The following is a 21,788-nucleotide window of genomic DNA, read 5'->3' on the forward strand; positions in this document are numbered from 1 at the left end:
AAAATTCTCATTCATTTTGAGTTATTTAATCATTATTATTAATATTAATCAATGGGAAATGTTTATCTATATAATAAAGGAGTTATTGAACTTTAGTTGGTGAATATTGGCACTCATTGGCTGTACAAATGCATTCGCAAGCTCATGCATTTGAACAGCCAACTCATGCCAATATTCATCAACATAAGTTCAATAACCCTATTATATCAGTTTTTAGCTCACCTCGACGAAGTCGAGATGAGCTTATGTTATACCCCCAGCGTTGGCGTCGGCATTAGCGTCGGCGTCCCGGTTAAAGTTTTAGGAGCAAGTCCCATTCCCAAGTAACTATAAGCCCTACCTGGACCAAACTTGCATGGATGATGCATCTAGGGATGGACACTACCTCACTTGCTTCGGATGCTGGATCTGACCTAGATTTTCCAGATGGGTAACCAGGTTTAAGTTTTTGGAGCAGGTCTATTCCCAAGTTACTGTAAGCCCTACCTGGACCAAACTTGCATGGATGATGCATCTAGGGATGGACACTACCTCACTTGCCTCGGATGCTGTATCTGACCTAGATTTTCCAGATGAGTGACTAGGTTAAAGTTTTTGGAGCAGGTCTATTCCCAAGTTACTATAAGCCCTACCTGGACCAAACTTGCATGGATGATGCATCTAGGGATGGACACTACCACACTTGCCTCGGATGCTGGACCTGACCTAGATTTTCCAGATGAGTGACTAGGTTAAAGTTTTTGGAGCAGGTCTATTCCCAAGTTACTATAAGCCCTACCTGGACCAAACTTGCATGGATGGTGCATCTAGGAATGGACACTACCACACTTGCTTCGGATGCTGAATCTGACCTAGATTTTCCAGATGAGTGAATTTTAGCCATATTTTAATCAAATTGGCATGGTTGATGTATCTTAGCATGGACACTTTCAGACTTGTTTTGGATTCTGAATCTGACCTATATTTTCCAGATGAGTGACCTGGGTAATGTTTAGGAGTAGCTATATATTATTATGGCATTTTATGATTAAACTTGCATGGATGGTGCATCTAAGGATGAAAACTTCCAGACTTGTTTTGGATGTTCAAAATTTTCTTGATTAGTCAACAGGTTAAAAGTTTTTTTAACAGGTCTATTTCCAAGTAACTATAAGTTGTACTTAAAGCAAACTTGTATGGATATTGATCTTGGGATGAACACTAACTAGAAATAAAATATGATGTGAGATTTGCCATACTTATAGATAACCCTCGTCGAGGTGAGCTTCGTAATCTTTGATTACCTATGTTTGATTTTGATGAATGATGTTGCCATGGTTACTAAAAATAGAATTTTTTGTGAAATACTTTCAAAACACTACTCCTACAGTTTTGGTGTGATTTTAATATTTAACTTGGCACAGAAGTAGATTACACTAATATACATATTTCTGTGAATCAATTTTTGATTTCAATGAAGAATATTGCCATGGTTACTAAAAGTAGAAATTTCTGTAACATTCAAAAGTTTTTTTCTCCTACAATTTTAGTCTGATTGCAATAAATCTTGCCACAAAAAGAAACTAAACCAAGGGTCATTATTAGGGCCCAGCTCTGCAGGCGCCCTATAGTGATCAGTCTGTCCGTCCGTCCGTCTGTCTGTCCGAGATCTCTTGTCCGGAGCATATCTTCTCTCTCCTTGGCCTAATCTGGCTCATACTTCACCCACAGAGTGTCTTTGGGTAAAGGGTGTGCAGTGACCTTGAACCATGTTTCTAGGTCTAAGGTCAAGGTCATAGCAGAATTATATGAAAAATCCTTGTCCGGAGCATATCTTCTCTTCTCTTGGTTCAATGTGACTCATACTTCACTCTCAGAGTGCGACTGGTCAATGGATGTGCACTGACCCTGAACGAAGTTTCTAGATCAAGGGTCAAGGTCAAAAATAGCCTCTCTGTTTAAAATCTTTGTTCGGCGCATGGTTTCTTTCTCTTAAGTCCAGTCAGCCTCAAACTTTACCAATTGACTTAGGGTACAGAACGTTTGTGATTTTCCTTCCATATTTTGATAGAGGATATGCAACAGTTTTCATAGAGGATATGCAACATTCGTGATTTTTGTGCCACTTTTTGATAGAGGGTATGGAGCACTCGTGATTTTTGTGCCATTTTTTATTATAACAGGGATGACATAGAAACCCTTTATACTCAAACAACACACCCCTTAATAGTACACAAGTGTTCCTCTTCAAAATAAACCCTTTTCAGCTACCTTACATTTTCATGTTTGTTGCTGAAAGCGGGGCCCTTTGAGATGGCCACCATCTCAATGATATCTAGTTCTGTTTATTGCTGTTGCAAACCTTCAAATCCAAGTGCTACTTTTCTCTTCCCTTGTTATAAGTACAAACCAGTAGAGCTACAGTCTTGTCAGATCAAGACTTCTGATTATCAAAAAGACTAGCTAAATGCAAGATGATGATAATAAACACAAAACCCTCTACCAATACTATGATGTGTATGGCCCCTGAACTTTGTGTTTAGGCTCCAGGGTGGGGCTAAAATAATCCAATGTTGAAAAAATGCATCTGTTTTTAGGATATCTTCATCTTCTTCTTCCTTTAAATTGCAGAACCTTGTGGGCATCATCACACTTGTTAGTTTTAAAAGGGGCACAGTTGCAGGGGAGAGTCCTTTATTTATCAAATAATTTAGATGGGCTGTGAAACAAATGGACTCTCAGCTGCGCATGCCACAATTTAAAATTACATCTAATACTGTATATACTTTTGGACAACTATCAGATAAACTGTGTAACTGATAATAACTTTGTCCTGTAGGTAACTGTGAGGGGAACTGCTTTCTACAAGTCTGGCTATATTAAATGTGCTATCAAATGTCCTTATACGGAGAGGGGCATAGGCTGCTTCACAACAAAACTTGAACCATCTGGATTTATGATTTTTCCAGCCAAACGTTTAGATGAATCATCTTGTGAGTGTGACCTGAAGAAAATGTCAAAGGTCACCAGACCTATGCCCTATGACCTAACAGTGCTATTGGAGCCAATTACTAAATATTTAATTCCAGGGTTAGTAAAACATGTCTTTAAGAGCTAACAAGATGAATGTTTAAAGGTACAGTCAAACCTCCTCAGGATTTGAGATACTGAAGTTAAAATACATTAAAGAAAAAGTGGCTGGAACCTCCAGCTCAATTTGACATATTCATGGCATTTTAGATGTTTTTCAAGATAACAAACTTCAACTGTATTTCAATTCTTTATTATTATTATTATTATTTTATATGTATATGATGTTCAGAAATATGTATATTTAAAAGCAGCTAATGAAGAACTTAAAAGTTCTGTATCAACCTGTTCTGGTATGGCTGATAATTTGAATAACTATACTATATCATTAAAAACAAAAATTCTTGCAAGTTTATTTTAGATTAATTTATATTTTTAAGATTGAAATATGTGAAGCTTTTTGTGAGAGCTCCTGCCCCTAAGCTGGTGTCTGCGAGGTTTGATAAGATGTACTGCTCAGTGACAGTCTTGTTTGATGTTTCTGTGGAGGGGCCTAAAAACTGCAGTGATTTATTTGAGGAAACAAGTTTTCAGAAGCTTGGAGAAAGTGAGTGATCAGATTGGGAACCTATAGGGTTTTAGAAGAAGGAATGATATCAGGCTCCAGGACAAAAAAAAGGACATAGTTCTTACTTCTACAATAGGATATAAGGGATGGGGAGACTTAGAGTTAAAGTGAACTCATCCAAGTTTTATGACTCTATTTTGTGAAATTAGTTTGGGGAATCCAGGGCTTCCCAACCCAAACCCACAAACTTGAGACATATTAAATATGGTGGGGAAATAGAAATGGGGAAAAAAGTTTTATGGTCCTGGAACCAGTTCATTTACATCCATCTTTCACATATTTCTATAGAATTGCTTGCAGATGTTTCATTATTTTTTTTTTCTGTTTCAAAAGTAGAATTGTCAACTTTGACAAAGTGAGTTTTCATTTCAAAATTCATTTCATTAATTTTTATATTTATATAATATATGAAGCTTGACTGTTTCAGATGCTGAATGTTACTTTATGGGTAACAGACTTATTGTACTACTGAAAAGAGGGGAGTTTTCTCTTAGGCCTGGAGAGCACCTGCTGATATCCAACTCAACCATCCTTAAAATGTTCTCAGAGGAGAAGTTCCCCTCATTTGCATCAGGAAGTATCCTGGTGAAGGCACCAAAAGAACAGGTAATCTACTAAAATTCAGGTAACTAAAGGAACAGGTAATCTACTTGAATTCAGTTATCAAGCTAACAGGTAATCTACTTAAATTCATTTGTATTTCATGAAAAAGTGTTTCTGTAGGTAATTTAGAGCCATGGGCAGCAGAAATGTGGTAGTTCCATTAATTGTCAGGGGATAGAATTTCATGATTTTGTTGAAAAAACAAAAATACAAATTTATCGATACATTGTAAGTACATTTGAGTCAGCTACCTTGTTCTTTTTCTGTTATTATTATTGTTATTATTAGTAAAATTTGTATTTTGTTGATAATTAAAAATTTTTATGCACCGTATCGAAGATTCGGGGGTAAATAATTTTTACCCTGTCTGTGATATTTGATTGGTTGGAGCTATGGCTTTCATATTTCACATGTGTATTCCTTGTGACAAGGCCTTTCTTTGGGTACCATCATAGTTGACCTTTTGACCTTCCCCTTGTAGTTGGACCCAGTTTTGCAAAATTTTACCAAACTTTAACCTTGGACATAACTTTTGAACAATTGATACTAGGGCTTTCATACTTCACATGTGTAATCCTTGTGACAAGACATTCCTTTGGATACCAACAACTTTGAACCTTTAACGTTAACCTAGGAGTTTGACCTACTTTTGAAAAACTTTAACCTTGGCCATAACTTTTGAACAATTGGTGCTATGGCTGTCATACTTCACATGTGTAATCCTTGTTACAAGACGTTCCTTTTGATACCAACAACTTTGACCCTTTGACTTTGACCTAGGGGTTTGACCTTTTGAAAAACTTAAACCTTGGCAATAACTTTTGAACAGTTCGTGCCAGGGCTTTCTTACTTCACATACATGTACAGTATGTATTCTTTCATATTTCACATATGTTATCCTTGTGACAAGACCTTCCTTTGGATACTAACAACTTTGACCCTTTGACCTTGACCTAGGAGTTTGACCTACCTCTGAAAAACTTTAATCTTGGCCGTAACTTTTGAAAGGTTGGTGCTAGGGCTTTAAAACTTCACATATGTTATCCGTGTGACAAGTCCTTCCTTTGAATATCAACAACTTTTACCCTTTGAACTTAACCTTCGAGTTTGACCTAATTTTGGAAAACTTAAACCTTTGCCAAAACTTTTGAATAGTTAGTGCTAGGGCTTTCACATTTAAGATGTCTATTCCTTGTGGCAAGACCTTCCTTTGGATACCAACAATTGTAATCCATTGACCTTGACCTTGGAGTTTGACCTACTTTTGAAAAATTTTAACCTTGGCCATAACTTTTGAACGATTGGTGCTACGGCTTTCATATTTCACATGTGTATTTCTTGTGAGAAGGTCTTTCCCTGGGCACCATTAATTTTGACCATTTGACCTGACCTTGATGTTTGACTTACTTTTGAAAACCTTTTTCATATCTATTCAATGGTTGCTGCTAGGGCTTTCATATTTCACAGATATATTCCTTGAGACAAGACCTTATTTTGGGTACCAACATATTTGATTTGCATTTGAAAAAGTTTAACCTTTGCTATAAGTTGCAATATGGGGGCATCAGTATTTCACAAACACATCTTGTTTTGATCTGGCACTACCATAAAAACAGAAAATTTGTGTTAACGACCGTCCTCCCTGGAGATCGCAATGTGGTAGCTTTTTTATTATATGAATAATAAGTTGTTGTTTTAAAAGCATACAACCAGTATTTAGGATTTTATCATAGCTCTATTGTTAATGAAAATGTCATCTTCAAGATACAGATATTCTTAATATGCATTTACTAAAGGGGGTTGGTGTGCTATGGTTCTGAACTAAAGTGCATAATTTTCACATTCTTCTTTCACTTTGCAGATGCAGATCAGTGCAGATCTTATTGGAGGAGGAGTGATTGGCAGCTGTGACCCTTTTGAACTCTTTCTTAGAAAGTCAGGCAGTTTAGGCTGTGTGGACTTTGTCTTCAACTGGACTGTAACCTCTAATGACAGTAAGGAACTGTAACATATGATTATACTATAACCAGCAGACTAACAGGAGTAAACATACTTAAGGTTTCCGTTATTAACAAAGAAGACTAGAATGATGAAGAAGTGCTTTCTTATTTCCCTTGCGTAAGTTAAGCTTCTCTGCCATTGTTTTGAACCTTTTACAATTACAAACAGGGCTGGCACATTTGTGTTTGAAAATACTCGTTGATTTTTTTCAGTCTTTACAAGAAGGTTTGGAATATAGGTTGTGTAAAGTTTAAAGATGTTAAAAAGGTGTATATGATGTATTGCTTAATGTATTTTGAAGCTTATTCAGTGTGTGAACTTATGTTTTTGAAGGCAACCCTTCAGCATTGGTTTTATCTGATGTCAATGATCTACAAAGAAGACTGGATGATATGCCAGCCTCTCAATGGAGATTTACTGGACATGGATCTGAGGTAATAACGCAGAGGAAAAGCTTTTCTATTATAAAGATTTAATTGTGGTAGGTTCAGTCTGTACTGGGTAACTAGAATTTACTTTGGTGGGGAAACATATGGTTGATTGTTAGAATTTTTCTTTTTGTTTGTTATTTCTTTTTTACAAAAGTCTAGAAGGGTCAAATAAGAAAATAAAAAAAAAATTAAAAAGTCGTAATAACGAGATAAAAATTTTCTTTTCTTTTTTTTTTTGGTCAATCAATATTGCAAAATGCTTGCTACCTTAATGTAGGCTGAGACACTTATTCTGAAAGAGATATCTGAAAGATTAATTTGCAAAAATTCATCTGTAGAAACCTTACTCATTTTAGAACTTAATTTCTCTTGGAAGATGTTACTTCTGGCTGTTAAGAGCCTTAACAGGGTGGTCCCCTGAAGACACTAAATTAATTGATACCATATGTAATTTTTCAATTCAACATTTGGATGATTTTTGCAGATTGTGCCTGGATCCACCTATGTTTTCACTGCTGTAGTCACAAACATGTTAGACCTAACCTTCACATCTGTGTCTTCCCATGTGACCAGGTCACAAGGTGTTAAACCAATCAGTGTCCAGCTACAGGTGTTGTCAAGGAAACACCCTGATCCTGAGAAACCTCTAAAAATGGCTGCCATGGTCACTCCCTCTGCTTGTAGTGGAATCAATATGGAGGAGGTACATTTGAACATGTATCAGGATGCTTTTTTTATATAGAATTCTGAATTTATAGTATACAATTTAGCTATAGATTTAATTAATAAAATTGATTAATTCATTAACATGTTATAGTTCATAGTTTTAATGATGAATGTACTGTGATATCACTAATTTTCATGGGGGTTTAATTTTTGTTGTTTTCATGGTAAGAAGAGAACCAAGAAGATGTCCTCCAAAAATGTAAAATTTCATACATATCAGGCAATACTTTTTCAACCATGAAATCAAATCCCCATGAACCAATATTTCCTTAAACCATGAAAAATTTGACCCTGTGAAAATAAGTAATTTTACAATGTAACCAAGAGTTTTTTTTTTTAAATCTTATCCTTAAAAAGTCAAACTGATGCTGCAAATCATCTGTTCATTCCTTATCTAAAACAAAAACTCCTGACTTACTTTTGAGGAAGAAAAATCAAATCAAAAGAATACGATGCCAAGATACATTTAAAGTGTATTTTATTTTTTAAAAGATGTGTAATAAACTCGTACTTGTTGTTTGTTTTTGTTTATAGACAAGCTTCCTGTATAAGTGGACCAGCAGCAGTGCAGACGTGGTGATAGCATCAGTGATGGAACTACCATTTGCTGTCATCAGGAGGGGATCTCTCAGGGGAGGATCTAGCTACACTATCACTGTCACAGGTAAAGAGAATTGAAAATAGAACATAATTGTACATATCCATGTTAATTATTTCTTATTGAAAAGGGGAAGGGAAATTATGCAAAATACTGTTAATTAAATAAAGTATTTATACAGTGTTCAAACAGAATGATGAGTCTGTGTCAGCTGAGGCTTCTGTGACCTTCAGCACCCTAAGTCAACCCCTAGAGGTCAGGATCCCCCCATATATACAGTCCCTCCCTACAGTGGCAATCACCCTGGATGCCTCCCGTTCTTCAGACCCAGACAACATACCAGACAAACCCAGGTTCTACTGGGCCTGTGCCAAAGTCAGTTTACATAGTTGATCTTTATAACTTAAATCATTTCGTTTAAATCATGTACTTTGTAATGCAGCTTGTGCAAACTTTCTGATCTGTTTACAATTTGGATGTCTTGCAGGAGTCCATACCAGGAGTGCCTTATTACATCAAGAGAGGCGAGTCAGAGGTGATGTTAGAGTCCATGGTCAGACCAAGCTCCCCACAGACCCCATCACTGACCATCCCTCCCAATATGCTGTCCACTGGCAGGTACATGTAATGTAATGGCACTGTCTGCCCCACACTCAACAATACTGATGCCCTTTGCGCCACCCCCACCCCCCCAACAATACTGACATCCCCTAATCCACAACCAACAATACTGACACCTCACCCCACCTTCAGTATTGACACATCCCTGCCTTCCTCAAGGTAACTGACTCCCCCTGCCCCATCCTCAACAGTATTTTCACCCCCTGCCCTACCCTCATGCATTATGTTCAAGCCAAAACTATTCTTAATTAAGGACCCTTTATACACTAGAGGAAAATATTTTTTGGACACTTAGAAAATTATAGTGTCTAAAGGTGTAAATGTTGAGCTTATCTGTCACATTTTCAACATGGGTACCTTGTCTTTACCCCCCAGGAAAAATGTTCAAAGACAATGAAGTACTGATGAACAGAAATTAATATTGCTTAGTTAAGTGGGCAAAATACCTACTAATGAAGTGTTCAGTATATTCATCTTGGCCTATTATAATGTTATGAATGCTTGATATGATCATAAATTAAGTAATAAACTGTACATTTAATTTTTTTTTTATTCTTGAACAAAGGGGAGATGACTCTATCTGCATAAAAATACCACAGAATTTCCTTCATTAAACGATTTTTTTTATACAACCGTCAGTACTGTCCATATCAAAGATCTTTTTGTAGTTCATTATGTTAACTGTTCACATGTTGATTTGTTCAATTGTTAAACTCTTATTGTACTAACATACCCCATGTGTGGGCTTTAGTGAAAATAAAAAATTCAAAAAAAAAAAGTTTCAAAAGTTTCCTTCATGTGCAGTGTATAGAGGGCTCTTAAGTGAAATCCACAGGTAAAATATACCCCCATAGGAAAGATTTATTATCATTATGGCTCCTTGTTTATGTTGAAGACCAGTACAATTTCGTTTTACAGATACATCTGGAATGTAACAATGATGAAAGGAAAGAGATCCAGTTCTAAGTCCATTGTGGTGGAGATAGTTGACAACCGTGCACCTCTTATTATCATGGACACTACAGATCTCACTGTTAACTCAGGGGAACCCATCAGACTCAGTAGTGTTATCTCTACATACAACAAAAATCCTGTCAAAATATTCTGGGAGTGTGGACATGTAGAGGGTAATGTCGTTTGAATGGGTTAAAAAAATGTTTAGGGTAGGGATAATTACTGAGGGTCAGTTAAATGATTGTTTACAGATTTTTTTTTTATTGTGCCTTCACTAAAGGCACAATTATGTTTTTGTGTTAAATTCTGCCCATTTTTTATGAAATTCATTCTTGTAACCACAAGCAAGTCTTTCATATGAGAAGAAATGACCACAGACCTAAAAGGAAGCTTAGAAGATTAGTTCAGACTTTTTTTTCACAGGATATGACTATGTGTTACTGGAGAATTATACCTCCCACCCCAGCAGGCTAGTGCAGGAAATCAATGAACCCCTCAGAAATTATGTTTTCTCACTCTATTTGGATAAAGGCCTGCCCTCTGGTGGAATGTTTCCTCTAGAGATTACGGCCGTTGCTGGGGAGAGCATGCTCAGTAGAACAGAACAGGTCAAGGTTACTGTTAACTCACCTCCAATGATAGGAGAGGTCAAGGTAAGGTCATACTCAGAGAACTCTTAGTTTTTTCCCTCTCATTTTGTTTTTTTTTTTTTTAAATTTTGGAATTGACTTTGAAAATTTTTATATTTAAATTCAGTAATGATTTCAAGATGGAGAGTAGTTTCTAAAGTGTTTTTTTTTTAAAAAAAGAATTCATTAAATTTACAGATTTCCCCACTAAATGGCACAGCTTTGTCGACCAAGTTTGAGGTGATGTTTGGGGAGGGTTGGATAGACCCAGAAGGGGACAAAGTTATTTTTTATGTACACACACAGAAGGTTGGAGAGAAGAAAATTTGCAGAATGAATGCTCGATCCATGACTGATGTGGTCTCCTATGTTCTAATGCTGGGCACAGGTAAAGTAGCTATATATACTGATTTGGGTGAAACAAAAGTATTGTGTAGAAACCGCTAGCAGTATGTCAGATAGCAAATGACTCAAAAATTTTATTTATTCGATATTAAATGACTTATTCAAGTTTGGAAAAAATTTATTCTTTTTAGTAATTTATGTACTGTGGAATCATTGTTCGTGGAATTCGTGGGAAATCCTTGCCTAGGAATTTTCATCCCCATGAACATTGAAAATCACATACATGTACATTGAGCACAGTAAAGTTTTTTATCTTGATAAAACATACAATTTACCCACAAAATTACATTCCCACAAACCAGTAAAATTTTGGTTACCCAAGAACATCTACCTCCCATGAATAAGGATGATTCCCAGTATATGTTTGACACTTTGCTTTAAATGATTAATTAACAGGAGAGTTCATGGTTCACATTGAGACCTGTGACCTACAGCAGGCTTGTGTGATCCACACAGTTGCTAGCACCATTCATGTCAGTGAGAAAGAGATGTCAGAGGCAGAGCTAAATACAACTGTCGGTGATGTCGCACAACTACTGAAGACAGGTATGATCACACTGTCAGTGTTGTCACAAACTACTGCAGAAAGGTGTTGAGACAGGTATTGAACCCAGGTATTGAAGACAGGTATCATCAGCGAGGATTATGGTAGAGAAACATTGTAAATAAAATTTAAATAACTGTTCCCTGAAAGTTTTGAAACCTAGAAGTATATTTATTAACACTGGAAAATTATTCATGTATGTTGTGATGTATATGAAAAGATTCAATTTTTTGTGAACCAGCTTTCCTTACTGATGTGTCAAACTTTCTCCAGTTTTGTAACACCAAATAACACCACCAAATGTATTGTCTGTAAAAGAAAATTATTGTGTTCTGGGGACGCAGACACTTTTAAACAAGCAAAGTAAAGCATATTTCTTATTTTTACATGCATATTTCTTATTTTTACATTGTAGATATGGATAAAGCTGTTGGTATGGCTGTGTCCTTGACCTCATTAATGGGAGACAGGAATGAATCGCAGGCTCTGGGTGGGGTTATGAATGATGTTGCCTACAATCTCCTGTCCTCCTCTTCTGCAGAGTAAGTCCTGGACGGAACTATAACATTATGCACTGTAGCAATTGGAGTAAATCACATTATGATGACACATGATATTCCATTGGTTGACACTTTAAAAAATTACTACTGTTATTCTGTCTTCCAGGTTTGCTCCAGTGGAAGCTGTAACTGTTATGGACACTGCCAACACAATTTTGAAGCCGATGGCTGAAGGAGGCTTGCTTACCAACAAAGTGAGAGGGGAGGGGCTATTAAAGGCCAATCAGCTGGCATCTACTGTCAGGTCACAGCCAGGTCAAGGTAGGTCAAGAAAGATCACTAAATCTAGGTTACAGCTAAATAATGCTGGTTTTAAAGAAGCTTCACCTTGTTAAGTTGAAAATAGATTTATATCCCTTTGATATCAAGGATATGTGTGTAAATTTTGATGTACTTAAAACAATGTGCTCTGTTGCTTTAATTTTTTGTTGATTGTACTCAAATACACTATTTTTCTGTAAAGTTCAAAAGCATTTTCACAAAGCCTGTTCTCTGATACCTAGACTTTAAGAAGGAACTTTTTCTTAGGTAACAAAAGTATGAATTGTCTACTTCATGTCAGTTTAAGTAGACCTAGGATGACAGCTGATTAACCGGTCCATAGATAACAGTGAACCTAACTCTTCATTGCTGTAATTTTATGACCTATTATTGTCATTAATTCACACAAGTGATCAAAATAGGACAAGATTGCATTGGATCATATCTTGATGAAAGAATGATTTCAGTGTTTTCCCAAAGAACCGGCTACAGGCAGGCCAAATTGACCACTTCAACTGATATAAATGCTGATTAGAAATCAAAATTTAAAACATAACTGTTATCAGGTCCACAGAGATTTTATTCATAAACCTCCACCCCTAGTGTGTTCAGTTGATCTCAAACCCTTTACTTAGAAATAAAGGGAAAAAACTGTGATTTTTTTATGAACAGGTGGACAAAGAAAAAGGAGAGCTGTGGATCCCAACTCACTGACAACAGTGACAGTTAATAGACCAATGTCAGAATCTGAGGTAATATCACTGACAACTGAGACAGATAATCGTCCAATATCAGAATCTGAAGTAATATCACTGACAACTGTGACAGTTAATTGTCCAGTGTCAGAATCTGAGGTAATATCACTGACAGCTGTGAGAGTTAATTGTCTAATATCAGAATCTGAGGTAATATCACTGACAACTGTCACAGTTAAACGCCCAATGTCAGAATCTGAGATTACATCACTGACAACTGTGTTGATGAAATTTTATGCTATATATTGATCTGTAAGTGCAGGCTTTAGTGTCAGTTTGTTGTAGGGGGAGACAATTCTGACAAGCTACTCTCTGTTACACATGGGTAAAAGTGAGGAGCAGATAACTACACAAGAAGCCAAGGATTATCTGACAGCTCTAGACAATATTAAGATTGGTAATCATTAATGAAACATTATTCTATAGAATTAGATGATTTTAAAGTATCTGTGTACCAACCACAAGCCATAGGAGAGGCTATATATATATATATATAACATTTTTTCCCAATTTATTTTGGCCAAGAAACTAGCAAAGTTGAAACTGCAGTGAAAGAAGTGTATATACATTATTTGAACAAAGGAATAAGTACACTGTACTACGTCTTTTGGAATGGAAGCTAAATGAATATTATTACTGGTAAAAGATCTCCATGAAATATTGATGATTAATGTGAAAAAGTAAGTTTTGTTTTTAATAATTTTAATTTACTTACACATAATAATTTTTAAAAAAAATGGCAGGTGTGTGTGCAGGGATAACTTATGCTGAGGATGCTATAGTGGTGGATAATGACCTCACCACAATGAGAGTTCAGAAGAGAACCACGGAGACGCTGGCCACAGAGATGATACCGGTCACATGTGAAAACTGTACAGTCAGCCAGACAGCTTATGTAAATACTGGACTCCTAGTTAGACTGAGCAGATAACAATAAGTACTGGACTCCTAGTTAGACTGAGCACAGATAACAATAAGTACTGGACTCTTAGTTAGACTGAGCACAGATAACAATAAGTACTGGACTCCTAGTTAGACTGAGCAGATAACAATAAGTACTGGACTCCTAGTTAGACCGAGCAGATAACAATAAGTACTGGACTCCTAGTTAGACCGAGCAGATAACAATAAGTACTGGACTCCTAGATAGACTGAGCAGATAACAATAAGTACTGGACTCCTAGTTAGACCGAGCAGATAACAATAAGTACTGGACTCCTAGATAGATCGAGCAGATAACAATAAGTACTGGACTCCTAGATAGACCGAGCAGATAACAATAAGAACTGGACTAGTTAGACTGAGCAGATATCAATAAGTACTGGACTCCTAGTTAGACCGAGCAGATAACAATAAGTACTGGACTCCTAGTTAGACCGAGCAGATAACAATAAGTACTGGACTTCTAGTTAGACCGAGCAGATAACAATAAGTACTGGACTGCTAGTTAGACTGAGCAGATAACAATAAGAACTGTACTCTTGGTTAGATGGGGAAGATAAATGTGTGTAGTGTACTGTACTCTTGGTAAGATTGAGCACATAAACAAAAGTACTATGATGGCAGCTTTGTTGCCTTGAAGAAGGTTATTATATATGTAACAGGGGCAAAATTTTCACAAATGTACAGTATCAATAAATAGTACACTGTATGTTATTTGTCTACATAGGTAATGTACGGTGCTGAGATCAGTGACGTATATCACCACTGGAACTGCTCGGCAGACTTACAATGTTACGGAGCGTGCTTCACTTCGGGGCAAATGATGGTCGACATGGTAACTGCTACATCACCTCAACGTTTTGCTATTGACCTTGTTAGACGCAGTGACCTAATTTCACTCCAAATGATTAACCCTACGACCCATGACTTGATGACAGTGGAAGGCTTATCAGTACCTATTACTGTACAGGTCCCTATCACAGGGAATTATAATGAAAGTGCCTACTCCCTTCAGGTAAAGTTGAAGGACATCTTAAGTGAAATTTCATACTTAAGCATAATTATGCAATTTATTCTATTGAAACTGATTTATTTATCCTAATGTATGAAATTGCCAAAAGAACATTTGAAGCAACTTTGTCCATATTTGAAGATTAAATAAAACATGTAATGAAAAAGGAAATTCATCTGTTTCATCTCACTTCAACAAGATGTTATATCTACTGATAGTATATTACTGTTACAGTGTAATATGTGGATGGGGTCAAACTGGACCAAAGATGATTGTGTGAGTTCCTCTCCAGAATTCATGGCTGACAGATTCCATGTGAACTGTACATGTAACAGGCTAGGAGTTATTGGGTAAGTCCTGTCTGTTTTACATATCAAATGTGGAGTTCTTTCTCAAGTAAAGCATCTCTTATATAGTGTTTTATTGATATGGAACAGTCTGTTTTTTCTACATATTTAAAAACTGTTTAAAAAATGAGCAATTCAGATTCTTTTGTGAAATGTTTTAAATATACAACATTTTTTTCAGTGTATTTGAGGGTCCAGTTGTCATAGAATCAACAACTTTGCTTGAAACAACAACACAAGAAGAAACAACAGTGACAACAGAAATGACAACAATTAAGACTACATCAACAACAACCCTTAAAGAAGAGAAACATTTCACATTTGTCACAGAAGCAAATATTGAACAGAATACACAAGACGTGGTGATATCAGAAGTTGTAAGATCCACCACTACCAGTAAGTCACTTTATTCTGTGGACCCATTATCTTAAAACAATATTGTAGATGCTAGCTCTGCTATATCAGTCTTCCATTCATTAACTCCCAAGTTTGCATTAGTGATTGTGGATTCCAATCATCCAATTTTGGAATAATTTTTTTTTTAATTTCCATATAAACATAGGCTCTCCAGCATCCCTCTGTAATGGAGAAAGCAGAGTCATGCTTTCCAGTAGTTCATTTAACACATCATCAGTTCATACAGCAGCAATTAATATTGTGTAATAAAATTCTTAATTTGTGGTGACTGAAATTTCAATTTTAAATATTAAACACAGGTTGAACTTTTACAAAATCATTTAATGGAATAATGCAAGTTTAAAATGCAAGTGCTGTATGTTTTGCTTTTAATTTTGGCGTAATATTCCGTAATTTTTTTATCAAGGGATTCTTGCATTTACTTCCAGCTAAGAGTACTCCTGTTGATGACTCCACGACACCAGTAAATTCTGTCAGCGTCCCTGCCTACGCTGGCAAGGTGTACATTTTGTTTGCACTCCATGACAACTTTGCCACCATTGTAGCTGGGCAGGAGAACAGTTTCAGGCTACACATTATGCAGATCTTAACTTCCTACCTTAAAATCCCTGCTTCCAGGATCACCAATCTACAAGTGGAAGAAGTCAAGAATGATGACGATGATGGTGAAGATTTTTAGGTCACCTGAGTCACTCAGGTGACCTATTGCTATCCATTCTCGTCCGTCGGCGTGCGTCGTGCGGTGTGCATCGTGCGTTAACATTTGAACATTTTTAGCTTCTTCTCTATAACCGCTTAACCAATTTCAACCAAATTTGGCATATAGCATCTATGGGTGAAGGGGAACAAAATTTGTGAATTTCATGGTCCATGCCCCCCTGGGGCCTGAGGGGTGGGGCTAAAACCACCAAAAATAATGCAATCTTTAAAAATCTTCTTCTTTACTCCCAGACATCAAGCAGTCAAACTGTTGGCATCATTGTAATAAGCATTGAGCCCTCTACCAAAATTGTGAAATTCATGGCCCCAGGGTCAGGGGTTCTGGCCCCAGGGTGGGGCTATATAGATCATATAGTGAAAGTGCATTATTTCTTTGAAAATCTTCTTCTCTGCTCCTGGGTATTAAATAAGGTAACTAAGTACATAGTTATGAAGAGCAAGAGTGCCTCTTCCAAAATTGTGAAATTCATGGCCCCAGGGTCAGGGCTTCTGGTGTAAGGGCGGGGCTCTGTAGATTATATAGTGAAAATGCATTTATTCTTTGAAAATCTTCTTCTCTGCTCCTGGGTATTAAATAAGGTAACTAAGTACATAGTTATAATGAGCAAGAGTGCCTCTTCCAAAATTGTGAAATTCATGGCCCCAGGGTCAGGGCTTCTGGTGTTAGGGCGGGGCTCTGTAGATTATATAGTGAAAATGCATTTATTCTTTGAAAATCTTTTTCTCTGCTCCTGGGTATTAAATAAAGTAACTAAGTACATAGTTATGAAGAGCAAGAGTGCCTCTTCCAAAATTGTGAAATTCATGGCCCCAGGGTCAGGGGTTCTGGCCACAGGGTGGGGCTATATAGATCATATAGTGAAAGTGCATTATTTCTTTGAAAATCTTCTTCTCTGCTCCTGGGTATTAAATAAGGTAACTAAGTACATAGTTATGAAGAGCAAGAGTGCCTCTTCCAAAATTGTGAAATTCATGGCCCCAGGGTCAGGGCTTCTGGTGTTAGGGCGGGGCTCTGTAAATTATATAGTGAAAATGCATTTATTCTTTGAAAATCTTTTTCTCTGCTCCTGGGTATTAAATAAAGTAACTAAGTACATAGTTATGATGAGCAAGAGTGCCTCTTCCAAAATTGTGAAATTCATGGCCCCAGGGTCAGGGGTTCTGGCCACAGGGTGGGGCTATATAGATCATATAGTGAAAGTGCATTATTTCTTTGAAAATCTTCTTCTCTGCTCCTGGGTATTAAATAAGGTAACTAAGTACATAGTTATGATGAGCAAGAGTGCCTCTTCCAAAATTGTGAAATTCATGGCCCCGGGGTTAGGGTTCTGGTATAAGGGCGGGGCTCTATTGATTATATAGTGAAAATGCATTAATTCTTTGAAAATCTTCTTCTCTGCTCCTGGGTATTTAATAAAGTAACTAAGTACATAGTTATGATGAGCAAGAGTGCCTCTTCCAAAATTGTGAAATTCATGGCCCCAGGGTCAGGGGTTCTGGTGTTAGGGCGGGGCTCTATAGTTTATATAGTGAAAAAGCATTAATTCTTTGAAAATCTTCTTCTCTGCTCCTGGGTATTAAATAAAGTAACTAAGTACATAGTTATGATGAGCAAAAGTGCCTTTTCAAGAATTGTGAATTTCATGGCCCCAGGGTCAGGGGTTCTGGTGTTAGGGCGGGGCTCTATTGACTATATAGTGAAAATGCATTAATTCTTTGAAAATCTTCTCCTCTGCTCCTGGGCATTAAGATGATAAACTAAGTACATAGTTATGATGAGGAGGTGGGCCCCTTCCAGAATTGTGAAAGCCATGGCCCCTGGGTCAGGGGTTCTGGTGTTAGGGCGGGGCTGTATTGATTATATAGTGAAAATGCATTAATTCTTTGAAAATCTTCTCTGCTCCTGGGTATTATTTAAACAAACTAAGTGCATGGTTATGATGCATAAGGATGCCTTTTTAAAAATTGTGAATTTCATGGCCCCAGGGTCAGGGGTTCCGGTGTTAGGGCGGGGCTCTATTGATTATATAGTGAAAATGCATTGATTCTATGAAAATCTTCTTCTTTGCTACTGGAGATTATTTAAACAAACTAAGTGCATGATTAAGATAGGCAAGGATGCCTCTTCCAAAATTTTTAAATACATGGCCTCAGTTTTGGGGGTTCTTGAAGGGGGGGGGGGGGGGCTCTATTGATTATATAGTGAAAATGCATTAACTCTATTAATTAATCATTAACTAATCCTGTCTGCTCCTTAGTGTTGAGCTGATAAATAAATTGCTTAGCTATGATGAAGATGGGAGCTTCGAACAGAATTTTTAAATCTTGTGGTCCTAGGGTCAGGGGTTCTGGCATAACGAGGAAAGGGGGGGGGGGGGGGCTTTTGATAATATAGTGGAAAAGTGTTAATTCTTTGAAGTCCATAGTTATGATGATGAGGGTAACTCTTCCAAATTTGTAAATTTCTTGACCTTTGGTCTTGGGTTCTGGTGTTAGGGTAAGGCTTTGTTGAATCTGTAGTGAAAATGCATTGTACCTGTGAAATTCTTCTCTGCTTCTGGGCATATTGGAAGCAAACTGAGTAAAAGTTTAAATGATATAAGTAAGCGTATTTCTACCAGATTTTTGAACATCTGGACAATTTGTCTAAGCATTCTGGTCCTGGACAGGGCTCTATTAATTTGTATTCTACTGAGAGAAGTTATTCCCCTTTTCCATTCACCTTTGATAATTAATCACTGTAAATAATGTATTTGAAAGATTAATAGAATAAGATAATTATGCAAGAATGTTTATCGTATAATTCAAAAAGTACTTTTTTAGTTTTAATAATCAGGCAGACCTGTAAGTAATAGATAAATAAAAATGAGACAAAAATAACTTATCTTATTAAAAGTTCTTCAAAGACCATAAGAGAGGTCAATGCTAGAGGTCTTAATATGGGTTTAAAAATAGTACAGAAGCACTAATAGTTTGTTAATAGTCTGCATGGTGATAATGTTAAGTGGGGGACAGATTAGAACTTAAGTTATGAGTTGATACTGAATACTAGACTAATTATTTTGTTGATCCTGATCTTCCTACTTCTCTTGCTTTAGGACAACAAAGCTTCATCTATCAGTGTATTTAACTTCTAAATTGTTGTATTATACTCAGGTGACCGTTAAGGACCTTGGGCCTCTTGTTAGAGTTGTTGTTGTTGTAAAACTATTAAGTTTAGCATAACCAGGGAATGTAAGATTAAACTTCTGTTTACAGAACTAACTATAACTGTACCGTTTACTTTTATACATTTACTTACAAAACTAACTTCTTAATAATTAGTTTAATTAAAAAGTTACTTTATACCCACTTGGCATAATAGTTAATGACAAATATGTATAAAACTATAAGGCCATTTAAACAGTGGAACTTGATTTATTGAGTAGATAAAGACAGATTATTTAAATTGTAAAATGTTCGTTTCATACTGTATTTCTGATGTAGCTGGAAGCATAACCATCAAGTTTGAAGTCTTCTCGCGAGCTCTAGACTCGGAACCCACTATGGGAGAAATCATCTTCCAGTTGAGGGAAGCCATCAGATCAGGGTCACTGGTGGTGACCTCTACTACTGGGCAGCGACTGGTTGTTGATACCAACTCATTTGCATGGTCAACATCAGAACTCAGAACAGAAATTGGTTTGCCATTAACATTTTAAATCTCATTGCTTTCTATAAACAATATGCATATTTTATATATAGTTTTTGATGCAGGATATCTGTTGATTTTCAGTTGATCTATTTTTTTGTGTGTGTTTTTAGATAGTGGAGCTAATTACACCATGTTCATTGTGTCCGGAGCAGTAGGGGCCTTTGTTTTAATCATCATTATGACGGGGATTGTTATCTATCTGATCAAAACCAAGGCTAACAAGTCCCAACAGGTCACCCAGTCTCCTACACCGTATGGACCTAACATGCAAGGTAAAAACGTTACTATAATAATGATACAGTGAACACCTACTTCATAGTGACCCATCATATCAGGTTATAACTAAACCTTACAGTGCTTGACATAAAGAAGTACACTGTACTTTTAATTTGATATTAAATCTGTTCAGTTTAGATTATACTTGTCATTTATTTAATTTAATTCCATGAGAAGCACCACTCACAAAAATTAGCATGTTTTTTTTTTCTTATCACTTAATTAACTCCTCTCAAGAATTTATGTTCACACAATTGAACATCTTACTGTAAATCACTTCTAATTTGTCAGCACTTTATTTTCATGTAATTATGCAAAACATCTGCTCATGAGAATAAAGTTCTTGTTCATATTAATATTGTTAAAGATTTTATATATATAACAACTAAAAGTTTGTTTTGTTTTGCTTATAAGTACCCAATATCTCACAAAAATTAAGTGATAACAGTGTCATTCCAAACATGTATTACTTGAAATAAGGAATCTTCAGTGAGACCCAATCTCTTTAGTTCTGATTTTCTAAAATGTATTTGCTGTACTTTTTTTTTTATAGGGGTGGATGTACCTAGGCCCATGGTAGGGAAAACCAACAGTACCTCTGGTAACTGGGTGGAAACTGAGGCCAACACAGTAGACAGTGTCTCCGATGCAGGTCAGTATGTCCAGTTCTTACGAGAAATCATTACTCTACACTACAGAGATGAACTGTACATGTATCACATCATATTTCTGCAATTAGAAAGGAGGAAAAATGTCATGTGATTATCCACTTTGATTTTTGGAGTTCTCCAATATGGGAATCTGTATTACATATAGTGAAAAGTAATCAATTCAATTGTAATAAAGCTGAAAGTGACAATGTTAATTCAGTTGTAATAAATCTGAAAGTGACAACGTTAAACTTGTATGCATACACCTTGAAACAAAATTAATATAAATTGCAGAAGTTAGAAAGAACTGTTTTTATTCAATACAAAGAAAGGGATTTTTCTTGGCAATTTGTATATTTATAAAAAATTATACTGAAATTCTTAATATATCTTGTTTAAACTGAGCCATTGTAAGAGATAATTTTGATTTTCAGACACTTACAGAAGTTACTCGGCTAAACCTCTGTCACGTCTCCCTCCCATTCAGTAAGCTGAGGAAGAATGGATTCTTCTGTTCTGTCTCTTGGATCTCTTGACTTTATTTTTATAATTTATATCTGATAAATGTATTTCTTTGATTTTACAACATATGTATATCCTGTTTTTTTTAAAAACATGAAATCATTCTGAAATTTCAGTGTAAAGATTCTTTGGTTCATAATTACTAGTATTTGATGTTTTTTACAAATAGTTATGGATTTCTTTGTTTAGAAAAAAAAAATAAAATTTTTTAAGGATAAAAATAATAAAATTTGTGTATTCACAGAGCCTTGGCATGAGATGTCACCGTAAATCAGCATAAATTGATTGATTGAATCTGTGTTGTTTTACGTCCCATTCAAGATTTTTTACTGGTATAGAGACGTTGCTATATACCAGTGAAGGGCTTCAAAGAGCTAGGTTCACTTTATGCATAAAATGGCCCTGTAGATATACCAGTTTATTAACTAACACTCTATGTCCCATTTCAAACATCAATATAGAGACTGAGTGCTTTCATTTCCT

The 21,788-nt window shown here is 36.2% G+C and overlaps 1 protein-coding gene across 1 annotated transcript in view; it reads left to right on the plus strand.

Annotated features, from left to right (window-relative positions):
- LOC133178485 (uncharacterized) overlaps positions 1–21,442 on the plus strand; it is a 61,727-nt gene extending 40,285 nt beyond the window's left edge. Inside the window, exons 21-46 of the mRNA XM_061313179.1 lie at positions 2,819–3,069; positions 3,450–3,616; positions 4,065–4,243; positions 6,102–6,234; positions 6,575–6,675; positions 7,157–7,375; positions 7,933–8,062; positions 8,178–8,371; positions 8,484–8,614; positions 9,536–9,744; positions 9,995–10,224; positions 10,399–10,588; positions 11,002–11,151; positions 11,565–11,691; positions 11,816–11,970; positions 12,643–12,722; positions 13,011–13,122; positions 13,469–13,620; positions 14,395–14,682; positions 14,914–15,029; positions 15,208–15,422; positions 15,872–16,108; positions 19,650–19,844; positions 19,968–20,129; positions 20,687–20,785; positions 21,218–21,442. Coding sequence (XP_061169163.1) covers positions 2,819–3,069; positions 3,450–3,616; positions 4,065–4,243; positions 6,102–6,234; positions 6,575–6,675; positions 7,157–7,375; positions 7,933–8,062; positions 8,178–8,371; positions 8,484–8,614; positions 9,536–9,744; positions 9,995–10,224; positions 10,399–10,588; positions 11,002–11,151; positions 11,565–11,691; positions 11,816–11,970; positions 12,643–12,722; positions 13,011–13,122; positions 13,469–13,620; positions 14,395–14,682; positions 14,914–15,029; positions 15,208–15,422; positions 15,872–16,108; positions 19,650–19,844; positions 19,968–20,129; positions 20,687–20,785; positions 21,218–21,273 — 4,278 coding nt within the window. The 3' untranslated portion in view covers positions 21,274–21,442. The remainder of the gene's footprint in view (positions 1–2,818; positions 3,070–3,449; positions 3,617–4,064; positions 4,244–6,101; positions 6,235–6,574; positions 6,676–7,156; positions 7,376–7,932; positions 8,063–8,177; positions 8,372–8,483; positions 8,615–9,535; positions 9,745–9,994; positions 10,225–10,398; positions 10,589–11,001; positions 11,152–11,564; positions 11,692–11,815; positions 11,971–12,642; positions 12,723–13,010; positions 13,123–13,468; positions 13,621–14,394; positions 14,683–14,913; positions 15,030–15,207; positions 15,423–15,871; positions 16,109–19,649; positions 19,845–19,967; positions 20,130–20,686; positions 20,786–21,217) is intronic.
- Positions 21,443–21,788: the final 346 nt, after the last annotated feature.

This window comes from Saccostrea echinata, unplaced genomic scaffold, assembly GCF_033153115.1.
Source record: "Saccostrea echinata isolate AGI-Se365-2 ecotype Australia unplaced genomic scaffold, CSIRO_AGI_Sech_v1 ptg000003l, whole genome shotgun sequence".
In the NCBI taxonomy this organism is placed as follows: domain Eukaryota; kingdom Metazoa; phylum Mollusca; class Bivalvia; order Ostreida; family Ostreidae; genus Saccostrea; species Saccostrea echinata.